The sequence below is a fragment of the Trematomus bernacchii genome, unplaced genomic scaffold (genome assembly GCF_902827165.1).
Source record: "Trematomus bernacchii unplaced genomic scaffold, fTreBer1.1, whole genome shotgun sequence".
NCBI lineage: Eukaryota > Metazoa > Chordata > Actinopteri > Perciformes > Nototheniidae > Trematomus > Trematomus bernacchii.
This window is the reverse complement of record NW_022987582.1, coordinates 14,469,767-14,482,534: the sequence shown is the minus strand read 5'-3', so window position 1 is coordinate 14,482,534 and position 12,768 is coordinate 14,469,767. Positions and strand designations below refer to the sequence as shown.

General features: G+C 41.7%; 1 protein-coding gene across 1 annotated transcript in view; it reads right to left on the bottom strand.

Annotated features, from left to right (window-relative positions):
• Nucleotides 1–12,768, bottom strand: part of LOC117480590 (regulating synaptic membrane exocytosis protein 4-like) — a 102,734-nt gene that overhangs the window by 32,018 nt on the left and 57,948 nt on the right. Inside the window, exons 17-18 of the mRNA XM_034127953.1 lie at nt 11,697–11,803; nt 11,357–11,389 (exon numbers count right to left, since the gene is read on the bottom strand). Coding sequence (XP_033983844.1) covers nt 11,357–11,389; nt 11,697–11,803 — 140 coding nt within the window. The remainder of the gene's footprint in view (nt 1–11,356; nt 11,390–11,696; nt 11,804–12,768) is intronic.

Here is a 12,768-nt window from a genome sequence, read left to right as displayed (position 1 = left end):
GAGGCGCCGCCAGGGATTTTGGGCCCTATGAAAAGATTTCACATTGGTTACTTAAACATTTTTTTCTTAATGTTCTAAAATAGTTTGGGCCCCTGTCAGTCACGGGCCCTTAGAATCGTCCTAACTTTTCACCCCTGCGTGTGACCACTGTTAGGACACATTTTACATAACATTCTGGATTCTGCCCTTTAACAGAACATGTTCCTGAATTTGGCAAACACATCCCTCATAGCTCAAACTGAAAGGTTGCTAAATCTGTTTTTTTCTCATTTTAGTGCTTTGTAAAATAATCACAGTCCTTTCACCCCTCTCATCTCTTTCTTAATTCAGTTTACGCACTGTGCTTTGTTTTTTAATATTGCTGCTAGCGCAATTTTACAGTGTAAAAACACCACACTATAATCAATACAGAAGCCTAACCTTGTTCTGCTGAGGTAATAACACCACTGCATCAGAAGAACTAACCTAAACCTTACAACAAACACTTTCTGCTGCTTCATGTCACCACCAGATGATGACTCTCCTGCAGTACCTGCTTCTCCATTCTCTCATTGCTCTCTACTTTTGTGTCATTTGATGACAATGATAACGTGAAGATGAATGCACATGTACAAGTGCCATGCACACATACAATATGCCTTAAGCTTCAAATACATACACACACACAGACAAAGAAAAGCAATACAAGCTGAGAACAAATGAATAAGGCAAAGTTCATTTAAAGGTGGGGTAGGTCATTTTGGAGAAACCAGCTCGAGATCGCTAGAATTTGAAAATACACAGCCGGAAAAAATCTGCCACTTCCTTACAGAGCCCCTCCTCCAACACACACGAACGCGCACATGACCAATGAGGGCACGAGATAAGTGTGTACACAGATGGAAGGCTGACAGGCAGGTAGGCCATCCAGTTATTTTAGCCGGGCCGGCTCAGATGATTAGTCGTGCTTTTTACAGTACTACGGCTTCCACAGATGACATTTCTTTATGGATTTTTTGTTAAAGCACTTAAGATATTCATTGCTATCGGGATGTTAAGAGCATTCCATGGAATATAACAAAAAGTGTATCTCGAGCCGGTTTCTCAAACTTACCTACCCCACCTTTAACTCAATAGAATGAAGATCAATCTCTCTCGGTTTATTGTTTACAGTTACTACCCTGCTCCTGGAAACTCTCACAGCCCACACCCTGCCATGTGTTGAGGTATCTAAAAATGACAGGGAAAGGGTCATTTCATGTAAGAGGCATTCAGGAAACTGCTTGTAATGTCAGCATTTATTTTTGCCTCATCTCTGGACCAAACATTTTGTTCAGCTATTGTTGTCTAGCTGATTTTAAGGTGAATGTGTGGCTCCAAAGTGTGGTGACTTGGTCTTCAGGCTCATTGGATTTGGAATTAAACAATGGCTATGTGGGTGGAGCTGCAGCTTTCAGCGTGTCTGTGATGTGAGGGTCTTTAAAGCCAGATCAGATGAATAGTGTTGGTACTGCAAGCCTTTCTATAAGCAGCCCTCCAATTATTAGGGGAGAGTAAGTGAGTAAGTGGGCAATACGTAAAGTGATCAGAACAGTTTTAGGAGTGTGATCATTATTAACTTCATGCCTAAAGTTTAATGAGAAGATTGGTACCTCTAATGTGAGTATAGTAAATATGTAGCTGGAGTCAGCAGACACTTAGCTGAGCTTAGCACTAAATGCTAGCCTGGTTCTGTCCAAGCTAAAATGTGCTGAATTATAACCAGATATAAAAAACATATTTATTTCTGTTGTTGTTACTTGTTCGTAAATTATAAACAAACATTTATTTAGGGAAATTATGAAAATGTGAGTTGTTCAAATAAGAAGAATTCTGCCGCTATACAAACACGGCACGTTTTTTGTAGAAAATGATAGTGACTCATGTCAACACCTGCAGCAAAGAAACCACAGTGGCATGAATATGATAGACACAGTCTCTCTGCAGCAAAACAAAAAGAAATGACAAGAGAAGCAAGAAGCATCATCTGCAGAACAATTAGGAGCACTAATGAAGCAGGCAAAGCGGGACAAGAGATGAGGGGATGTGGGTGGGGGTGGGCAAGGCCTAGAAGGGGTACAGATTGAATAAAAGTAGGAGAGGAGAAGAAGAAGAGGAGGCAGAAAAGAAAGATTGAAGAAGAAGAAGGGACAGACCTGAGTTCGTCCAACCTGGTGAGTCCGTGTCTTCTGGGATCACATCACAGAATGGACAGACACAGACATAGGAGAGGAAGATGGGTGTGAGAGGATGCACGAAGGGTAAGTGGGGGGACGGAGGAGAAGAGGGAGGAAGGAGGGAGGGCGACGCCGTCACAGTTGTCACAGTGTAAGCCAGGTTTGGGAGGGTCAGAGTGAGGAGGAGAGGATGGAGGGACACAACACGACAACAATGCGACACGACAATGACAAAACAACGAGAACAGAACACACACAGGAAATCATAGAGAACACCGAGAACACACAAAGTCCACCATGGGCACAGTGAGAAGTCAACACAGAGCGAGAGGGTGCGAGGCCAGGAGAGGCTGAGGCGGAGGCTAAGAGTTTGGTTATTAGAGATCAGAGTGGGGGGAGGTTGGGAAGGTGAGGTTTCTGTGCTTTGAAGGGAAGAAGAGCTGAAACAGTAAAGAGATGTTAATGTATCCGCCCAGATAGAAGCTGGAGACCTCTGAGGATATAGGCGGGGAGAAGGGGGGAGGAAAGGAGGGTAAGAGGAGAAGTGGATGTCACTTGAACCTGCATGGGGCAACTGTGAGGAGATAGCCTGGAAAAATAACGAAAATAAAGGAAAGGAAAAATAAAACACACAAACTGAAGCACAGAGCAGCGAGCGCACAAAAGAGAGAGCCGACTACCTAACAAGGTGTTTCCATCAAATGTGAACATTGATAAAAGTACCAGTGTAACCTGAGTGCACTTTCACAAACACACAATCACACTCCACACTCTCATCATATTCATGTCCTTCCATCCTTCTGCTCAGCATGCTGGGACCCTGAGGACTGTTTCCCTTTTCATACCATGTTCTCTTTATGTTGTTCTCCTGTGTTTAGAACCCCTTATGGCGTCACATGACCTCAAACGGTGGGTTTGAGTTCCTAATCAGCAGCGTCTGTAACTGCATATCGTTCCAGCACCGACATGGCATTGTGCGAATCAGTGACATTGCAGGATATGAAAAAGTAAGGCAAATGAACTCAAACAGGTCATTCCATTTTTTTTAAACGGAAGTATGTCCAATAAAGCATCATTTACGACCCATTTTAGGGTTGTCAGATACACACATTTGTTGCTAGTGACATGTAAGCTCCGCATTCACAGAAAACAACTAACACCATATTTCCTGATATATTTCTCTAAGCAGGCCCATACTGTATTTCTCTAAGCAGGCCCATCTTCAAAATGAAATGAAACCACCTCTTGATTTCTAAGAACAGTGAAACCATGGCAACCCTAGACCAAGATGACCCCAGCTGCATAGAGCTAAGGAGTATGATTATATAAACTAAATAAAATAATAAGGAGACATATTGTCCAAAGAGCAGAACCAGACAGAATATGGGAATAATGTAAGATTAAACAATATCTGTGATAATGTCCATTGTAGTTGATGACTGTGGTTTTCTTGCAAACACATTCAGTCTTTTTCTTGTGATATCCAGAAATGATTATCATTCACTTTAGGCGACACAGCAATCCCAGTCCAGGGGTCTGAACCTTACAGGACGAACAGTGACAGCTACAAAAAAGTCCCACTCTGATCAGACCTCATTTTCATACCCCCTCACACGGAATTTGCATTTAGCTCAATTAGTACTCCATTAGGGTGAATAATGAAGTGTCACATGAATAAAAAGACAATGAGAGACATCTGCATCTGCAGCTTTCATCTCTTTGTGGACGCTAACATCATCTCATTAGAGAGTCAAATGATAATCAAGATCAAAATGATACTTCAGCAGCATCATGTAGGTCATCAGGAGAGAGAGTGATGTATTGAGAAGGAGATGGGAGTGAGTCAGTGTGAACAAGACTCCTGTGGTCTGTGGATTAATACTGCATGGTAATAACATCTGATATCTACTGCAATGGCCTCTGAATCACAAAGTATTAGGAGTCAAACAATTACAAATGGTTATCAATATAGGAACAATAAAAAGTAGAAGTCCATAACATTTTTCCATGAGTAGAAAACGATTAAATAGAAATGATCCTCGGGTTGAACTTTTGCAAATAACACAAGGCTACCATGGCTACCAGCAAATGCTAAGCAACAAGCTGGAAAAGACAATCATTCTGAGACCAAGATACTTATAGGTTGAGAAAATATGCCAAGAGGAAGAAAAAGAAAACAGAAGAGAACCAAGGATTTTAGGTAACACTTTATATTAAGGTACACACATTCACCATCAACTAGTTGTTAAGGGGGGGCAGCTTGGGCGCATTGTTGTTGCCAGTCTATGACAGAGCACAAGCCGCCATGAGGTAGTTTACTGTTCAGGGACGTAGGTTCCCTGGCACACATTCTTTTCTATGGGCGAGAGCTCTAGTTAGATTCAGGGTCCATAATTGTTTAGTCTCACTGATAAAGAATGTTGAGTATTACACTCCGAACTAGTTAAAACATCGAGCTGCAGAAGAGTTCTTCAGAATTGGTTTGGCAACCGCTGTGTCAACTCGTGACACACCCCCCTGTCTTGTCAATTCTCCGGCCGTAACTCCAAATAAACCACCAGTGTTTGCCATCAAAGCTCCTCTCCTCGTGTCTCTCTGAATTCTGTTTCCAATTGCTTCAGAGGTTTCCCCCACAGGCCTAATAAGGCAGTAGTACCACAAGAATAGTAATTCTCCCATAATAACACTTAACAAATATGATCTATTCTTCTGTAACAAGACATGAAACTATAAGTGTTAAAGGTCCCATGTCATGCTTTTCTGGTTATTACCCGTCCCCTTGTGTGTTATAAAGGTTTTAATGCATGTAAACGGTCTGCAGAGTCACAAACCCTCAAAGTACACCCTGTAGCGAGTAAAACTCTAACACAGAAAAGACATGCTGCCCCAGAACGCCTCATTGGAGATTTCTCTTTTTCCATTGTTTTCTTCTTGGGTATAGTGACGTATTTTGGGTATAGTGACGTAACGTAATTTGGACCAATCTGCGGAGCCGTTACGTTACGTCCGCGGAGCCGTTACGTTTGGACCAATCCGCAGACTTCCTCACACATACACTCGGCGGGACGTTGCGAGGCTTGCTGCTGCGAGGAGCGGGACAGTGTGACCTGGCTCACTGGTGTGGGGTCGGCGAGACAGCGAGACACCGCGGAACTCAGCCTGGGCACACACACAAACTCCCAGCCAGGCTGCGGGTGTGTGTGTGTTTCGGGCTGGGTTTCGCTGTGTCTCGCTGTCTCGCAGACGGCCACTGAGCTCACAGGGAGGGGGGGCAGGAGCTCCAACAAGCCGTTTAGGACAGAGAGTGAATACACATACTATACAGAGATGCTGTATGAGAAACCAATGTGAGTTTGGAAAATTGCACAATATAAATGTATTTTAGTAGACCTCAACAATGGAAATATGATCAGTAGAAATGGCCATGTCATGGGACCTTTAAAATAAGTCTTCATTTTTCTGTACTAATAAAACAATGTTTTTTTAAATGAACAAAAGCATGTTGTATAGATTGATTCTTAACAATATTAGTGTTCTAATCTTAATAGCTGTGATTATAACAGTTTATATTCTCCTTCTTCCCCTAAACCAGCCCAGATGATGTCCCACTGACACCAGGTCAGCATGCCTCCAGGTCCAGCAGCACCGTGACCCCCTGCTCTGCTGAAATACACAATTAAACATTTTCTATGACCTATTTTTTGTATTAATAAAATTAAACTGAACTTAAGACAGTTGAATGACCTAGAGATATCCTATTATTCCACTGCTTATGTACACATGTTGTAAATAATGGTTAAAACCTCAGTAAATGAAATAAACAATGTGTTTAACAATTACTATTTTAATTTAATTTTGTATTTTCATCTTATCACAAAGTAGAGGTAAGAATATATCCATCCTCTCTCTGCAGCTTCATGTCTTCTATTATTATAACTTTCATCATTGAGACAGAGGAAATCTATCATGTTATTTAACATCACCAGCAGTAAAACAAATATCAGCAAAAGTGTGTTTATGGAGTTGTTTATTTGTATTGTATGTGCAGCAAGTATATAGAAGCAGCTGTTTGGGGAATCAGACAGACTCAAGCTATAATCGTTAAATATCTATTAAAAGAAAGGACACATGCAAAATCATATTCTGAAACTAAGACACAAGTCTGTAGGACGGCAGTAAGCAGAGGTCTGGGTGGAGGATGTTCCTGATCGCCGTTTTGCGTCTATTCAGTTCACTTTCTCCTACTTCCTGTACCCGGTTTCCTGTCTAACCTTCAGTACAAATTTTACAAAAATATAAATGTGCAAATATGAAACATACAGGTCAATATCACCTTGATATTAGCTGAACTGTCAATACCCCAAAACATATTCTTAGATAGAAATACCTAATTTGTTGTTATTTAGACACAATTAACACTTATAGTTTCATGTCTTGTTACATAAGAATAAATCATATTTGTTAAGTGTTATTATGGAATAATTACTATTCTTGTGGTACTGCTGCCTTATTAGGCCCATATTGAGCAGAGCATATTAAGACCAAAACTCATGTACAACAGTGTCCTTACTTGCAATAAATAAGCACTAATCAGAGGGTTATTGAGGAAAAACTCTCAACTAATGGCCTATTACTTGTAGAATACGGTCATGTAGAATAAGGCATTAATACGTTTGTATCTTCTTGGTCGAATGCACTTATTGTGAATCGCTTTGGATAAAAGCGTCAGCTAAATGTAATGTAATAAGTGTTTTATAATGACTAATAAAGAGCCAATATACTGCTAATATGCATGGTAATTAACAACTATTGATGGTGAATTTGTGTACCTTAATATAAAGTGTTACCGGATTTTAATAAGAGACAGAAAAACACAGAGGAGAAGGGAAGAGCTGAGAGAATAAAAGGCAGAAAGACTAAGGACAACGCTAGCTGAATGTTCATGGTATCAGTCAGTAGGAGGAAAAGGCTTTACGGCCATGTCGGAGCGCCTTTATTTAAAAGCCAAATTTCTCAGTAAACATTTTTTGGAAGGTCAAAGCTGTTACACTGTAACAAAACAGATATAGGAAAAAATGGTTGCAGACACAATCTGGCTTTGTTTACCATGTAATAACTTATGTAAGTTATGTTTAAAATAAGTATTACCTAGAGCCACCGCAGAACTTGCGGGCATTTTGACATGACAGGTGAACATAAAGAAGGCTGAATTCAGAGGGACGTGAAGATGTGTTTCCATGAAAGCACATGAACTAACAAACACAGCACCTCAAGGAACCACTAGTGTCATTACCTTAGCAACACATGCCATCTTATCAAAATGTACTTTATTAATTAAGTATGACCACTGTTTCAAGACTACGGAAATATGCTGTGCTTTTCACAAATGTGTGTCTACAGAAACATCAGCTCCATGCTGCACTGCAAATCCACACAAAGACAGGAAAACAGAAGGACATCACTCAGAGGCTGACCTGGGCAACCTCATATTCAGCATCATTCTGCTGGGCCATCATTTTAACATCCAGCTTCTACTGTTCATGGTCCAGGTCGGCTTTAGTGAGGCTGCTGATAAGAGTCCACACAAACCGTGAAGGACAGCGCAGAAAAACTCTTCAATGACACATGACTTTGGTAGAATATTGTTCAGAAATGTCTTTGAGTCCATGAATGAATTACTGAATGAAGGGAAAACTGATGATCTTTCATTGCTCCACAGTAAACACTGTTCACATGAAAAATCTCCCTCTTAATTAACATTCCATTTAAAGCAACTCTCAAGACGTTTTTAGGGACATTGAAGAAAGCTGTTACGATTCATGGACTCATGTGATCAATTGTGAGAAAATACTCCATCAAAGTGAAATATGTCTTTCAAAGTGTCAAGAGTTCACACCACGACCAACTAACCAACCTGGGTCAGTGAGGGAGGGGTGTGGCTGTGTCCCTCCATCGGACAGACAGCCATTCAGCCCCCGCTGCTGGTCCTCCCATGTCACTTCTACAGCAAGACACGCACACACATTCAGATACACACACACACACACACATTGGATTGAACGCTACAGGAACCTAATGGATCTTGGATTATCATAGGTTTGTAGAATCATGGACAAAAAAAAACATACGGTAAAATGAACATAAAACCTTTTAAAGGATATTTTATAGTTACAACAGAGGGCTATGTAAGAATTGGTAACAGAAAAAAACCTCTTTGCCAGTTAAGCACTGAAATCATGGACAGCTCCTCGTCAAAGATAATGAGTTTTGCTCCATCTGCTGGCCAGCGGAGGTAACAGTCTATGAGGTTCTAAATTAGACCCTGCAATACCTCCATAGCTTAAAGGGAAATGCACAGAATTCTGGAAAAACTGCCATTAATTCACAAGTGTAGTAATTAATTAAATAATTGCACAAGTTATGAATGACTGAAACTGCTTAAGGCAGTATTGTACAGTGTCCAATAATCAAATTAATCAAAATAATTGGTGATGTCACAGAGAGCCCTTCCTTTGCGAGGTGGAGTTGAGCAGAATGAATATCTATCAAAGTTAAGGGCAGATTATGGCCGGAGTGGAGCCGGAGCGGGACAGAGCCGCAGAGATCACAGCGACAGCACTCTGTACACGTTAACATCAGATTCAACTGCATACAACTCCTCATCATCACAGCAAATCAGCTCAGAAGCAACTAACCACACTCAGGAGATATAGTAGTAGAAATGGATAAAAGGGAAGTTTGACTACATAAATGTGCTTTAGCAAACAAGAAGGAAGAGCCACCAAGAGAAGTGGAGAATCACAGATGCTAGTGAATGTCACACATGAATTGTTGTGATTGTTGATCGAGAAAGCCGACACAGCAAAGTCACGCCGTCACACTGTTCAGAGGACTTGCCTTTCCTCCCGTTTACTGGCGGGCCCTGGGGTTTTTCCTCACAGTCTGCTGCTAGTGGAGGGACAGATGGAGGCTCGTGAAATGGTGGCACTTTGAAACCCTACACTGGTGCCGTAAGTCACATTAATATGGCATCTTATACTGTATGTGCTCAAGCACAAGAAACACACAGAAAACGTACTCACTTAGGCCTGTCATCATGATTTGGTTATCAACTTATCTTTCACGTTTCAGTCTGGGATCATTTTTGGTTTAAGCCATGAATGAGAAACAAAAGTGCTTTTGTTGTTGGTACTTATATCTGCCCTTAAGATGATGTGAATTCTTGGGAATAAATTACTCTTGACGGTATTCCAAATTGTCCAAAAAAAGATGTAATAGCGAATAGCCTATTACACAAACATGGTATGAGCTTTTTTGTTATTAATGTAGTACAAGGTGTGGTTAATGGCACGGTGCCATTTTTGTATGCAACCCCAAAACCTTCCTTTAGCAGCATTTAGCCTGCAGAGTATCACTCACTTCAACTTGGAAATGTGGCTTTTTAGAAACCACTTTGTTTTTAGCATCCACTCAGTCAGGCAGTGTTGAGTAATACAGCCGTGCCACACAGTCAGAGGACAGGAGCGCGCCACATAAACAGATGGGAAAGTAGGAAGTGGAAACTGTGGGGAACTCCAGCTCCTGCCAACAGTCGGGCCGTTCATTCAAGCTTGTGGATGAATGTACTGCGCTTCAACACATGCTGTACCTTACTCTCATCCAGAAACAAAACAAGCTCCTAACTCTTCAAATATCTTAAGCTTATAACATATCCATTCCGAATAAACAGCATCACATTTTTTTTTTTAAATAATAAGAAAAACACATTGGTTTAAAGGCTGTTTAAACACACCTGGGCCACCGTTTTGGGGTTGAGGTGCCACACACTCCTCCCCTGCTCCGTCTTTGGAGTTGCCACAAAGGAACAGATATCAAACAAGACAGTTAGGTATGTGTATGAGGTACGAAAAAACTCTGAAGCACAGCAACAAGGCAAAACAATACCAGGTCTATCAACAGTACAGCCCTTCTCTGTGAGCAGCAATAACCCGGATCCAGTTCACACACACACACACACACACACACACACACACACACACACACACACACACACACACACACACACACACACACACACACACACACACACACACACACACACACACACACACACACACACACACACACACACACACACACACACACACACACACACACACACACACACACACACACACACCAGACATTAGCATTACATAAGCTGAGTGCCATACGGCTCTGTGGGAGCTACAGCACAAGGTCAGATCAATACCTCCCCCCACTGCCCACACACTGTCACTGTCCTCAGAGCTACAGCAGAGAGAGGGAAAGAGATACAAACACAAAGAAGGAAAGGAGAGCGTAGGGATAAAGTCCCTGACAAAGAGAAAAAAGGAAATTGGGGCAAGAGTGAAGAAGAAAAGGAGACACAAAGAAGCGACAGAGAGGTCCAGACAGAGAGAGCTTCAGAGTGATGAAAAAGATGGCAGAGATACAGAAAAGAGGCGGGACTGAGAGTCAGGAGGATGGAGAAAGAGAGAGACAGGCTTGTTGGCCGCTGTACAGAAGAGACAGGGAAGCCCTCATGGACTCTGACAATGATGAAAGAGTTCTGCGAGTGCATTGACAAGTTCTCCAGAACTGCAGACGCTTTTTTCTCCTCTCTCTATTTTTGACCCAGGCATTCCCTCAAATCCCCTGCAAAGCCCTTTGTTTTTCTCTACGACTGATTCAAACACACACGGTTTCATGTCACAAGAAGCTACAACATGTAACGTTTGTTAAAGGAGTGCTGAGGAACAAATAAGACTTCAAATGTCACTTTCAAGATGTCAGAAACCGTAATCACAGTTTAAAGCCGTACGTTTAGTAGATAGAGACAGAAAATCATTTTATGAGCGTTGGTAGAGTATCTCAGCAGTCCAGATAATTAAAATAAATCAATGACTCCCAGACAAATACACTCAAAACAAGGAACCAGGGAAGCAAATCTAGACAGGCCTACAGGATGGAACAACACAACGGCACAGGACATAACACAGCACATAACACAGCTGCAGCAGAGGGAGTGCTCAGTAAACTGCCTCCCACCGTTGCAGACAGGGTTTTGGCCTTCAGAGTAAGGTGCATCTGGAGCAGGACGCCCACACTGAAAGACTAAACCCGTACATTCAGGTACAGACCTTCACAAGGCTCTGTTCCTTCGTCTCCATCTTCTGAGAGAGAAATGGAAAAGGAACCGAGTAGAGATGTTATGGATGGTAAGTAGAGATCCTTGCATATCACATATGATCTATAGCCTATAATGAAAGATTCCAACAGCAAACCAACATCTTTCCTCTTTCAGCAAACCAAAACTGCTCCTCAATCCCAATCAGTTGGGCCACCCAATGAAAAAGTGTCAATCTATATCATAATGAGGCACTAACCAGAGACACACCATCGCACTAATAGACCTGTCTGTACGTTTCTTCACCGACAGTAACACTGTGATCCAGAAAGAAATAAAACCAGGTGACTTACTTCTCTCTTTCCCCGTGGGTGGGAGCTGTGGGAGTTGCCGTCCTCTTCTACTGGACATGGGGGTGCTGTTGGGACTGGTCTGGACTGATCCACTACGAGGATGCGCCCTACATGACAAACAGTGGTGGACAATGGGGTGAGACAAAGGCATTAAGACAAGTTCTGATGGCGGATGGTGGATGCAGGGCCTAGCCGCGTCGCACACATCACAGTTTGAGACTAAGTAAAGGAGTAAACAAAAAAGTGATCAAAGTAGTATGATGGGAGACTGATTAGAAGCAGTTATTTCATTTAGCATAAAGCCTAATATGTATATGTAATATTATATTTACTTGTTTTTATGTATGTCATTTTGACGCCTGAAGGTAGGGTAGGTAAGTTTGAGAAACCAGCTCGAGTGCGCTAGAATTTGAAAATACACAACCGGAGAAAATCTGCCACTTCCTTACAGAGCCCCTCCTCCAACACACACGAACGCGCACATGACCAATGAGGGCACGAGATAAGTTTGTGCACAGATGGAAGGCTGACAGGCAGGTAGGCCATCCAGTTATTTTAGCCGGGCCGGCTAAAATGATTGGTCGTGCTTTTTACAGTACTACGGCTTCCACAGATGACATTTTTTTATGGATTTTTTGTCAAAGCACTTAAGATATTCATTGCTATCGGGATGTTAAGAGCATTCCATGGAATATAACAAAAAGTGTATCTCAAGCCGGTTTCTCAAACTTACCTACCCCACCTTTAACTGGAGATAATCAGTAAAAGCAATTATTACAAAGTAGTAAGATCGTAATTTAATTTAAATAACTAATAGTGGGTGTAAAGCTCCATGAAAATAGTTTTGGCATTGTTTTACATTAACATTTACAGTTGTAAAGATGACTTTAAATCTACAGAGGGTCCTGGATCTCTAAATATAAAACCAATGCACACAGCAATGATGTTTGGCACATGGCATGGGAGTGGAGGGATACATCAACAGTAGGTAACTGAGCTGCAATCAAAAAAAAAAGAAAGATGCCAGGTTTGAATCGCATGTGCAGTGGAGTCATCAAGCTGCAAGGAGAAA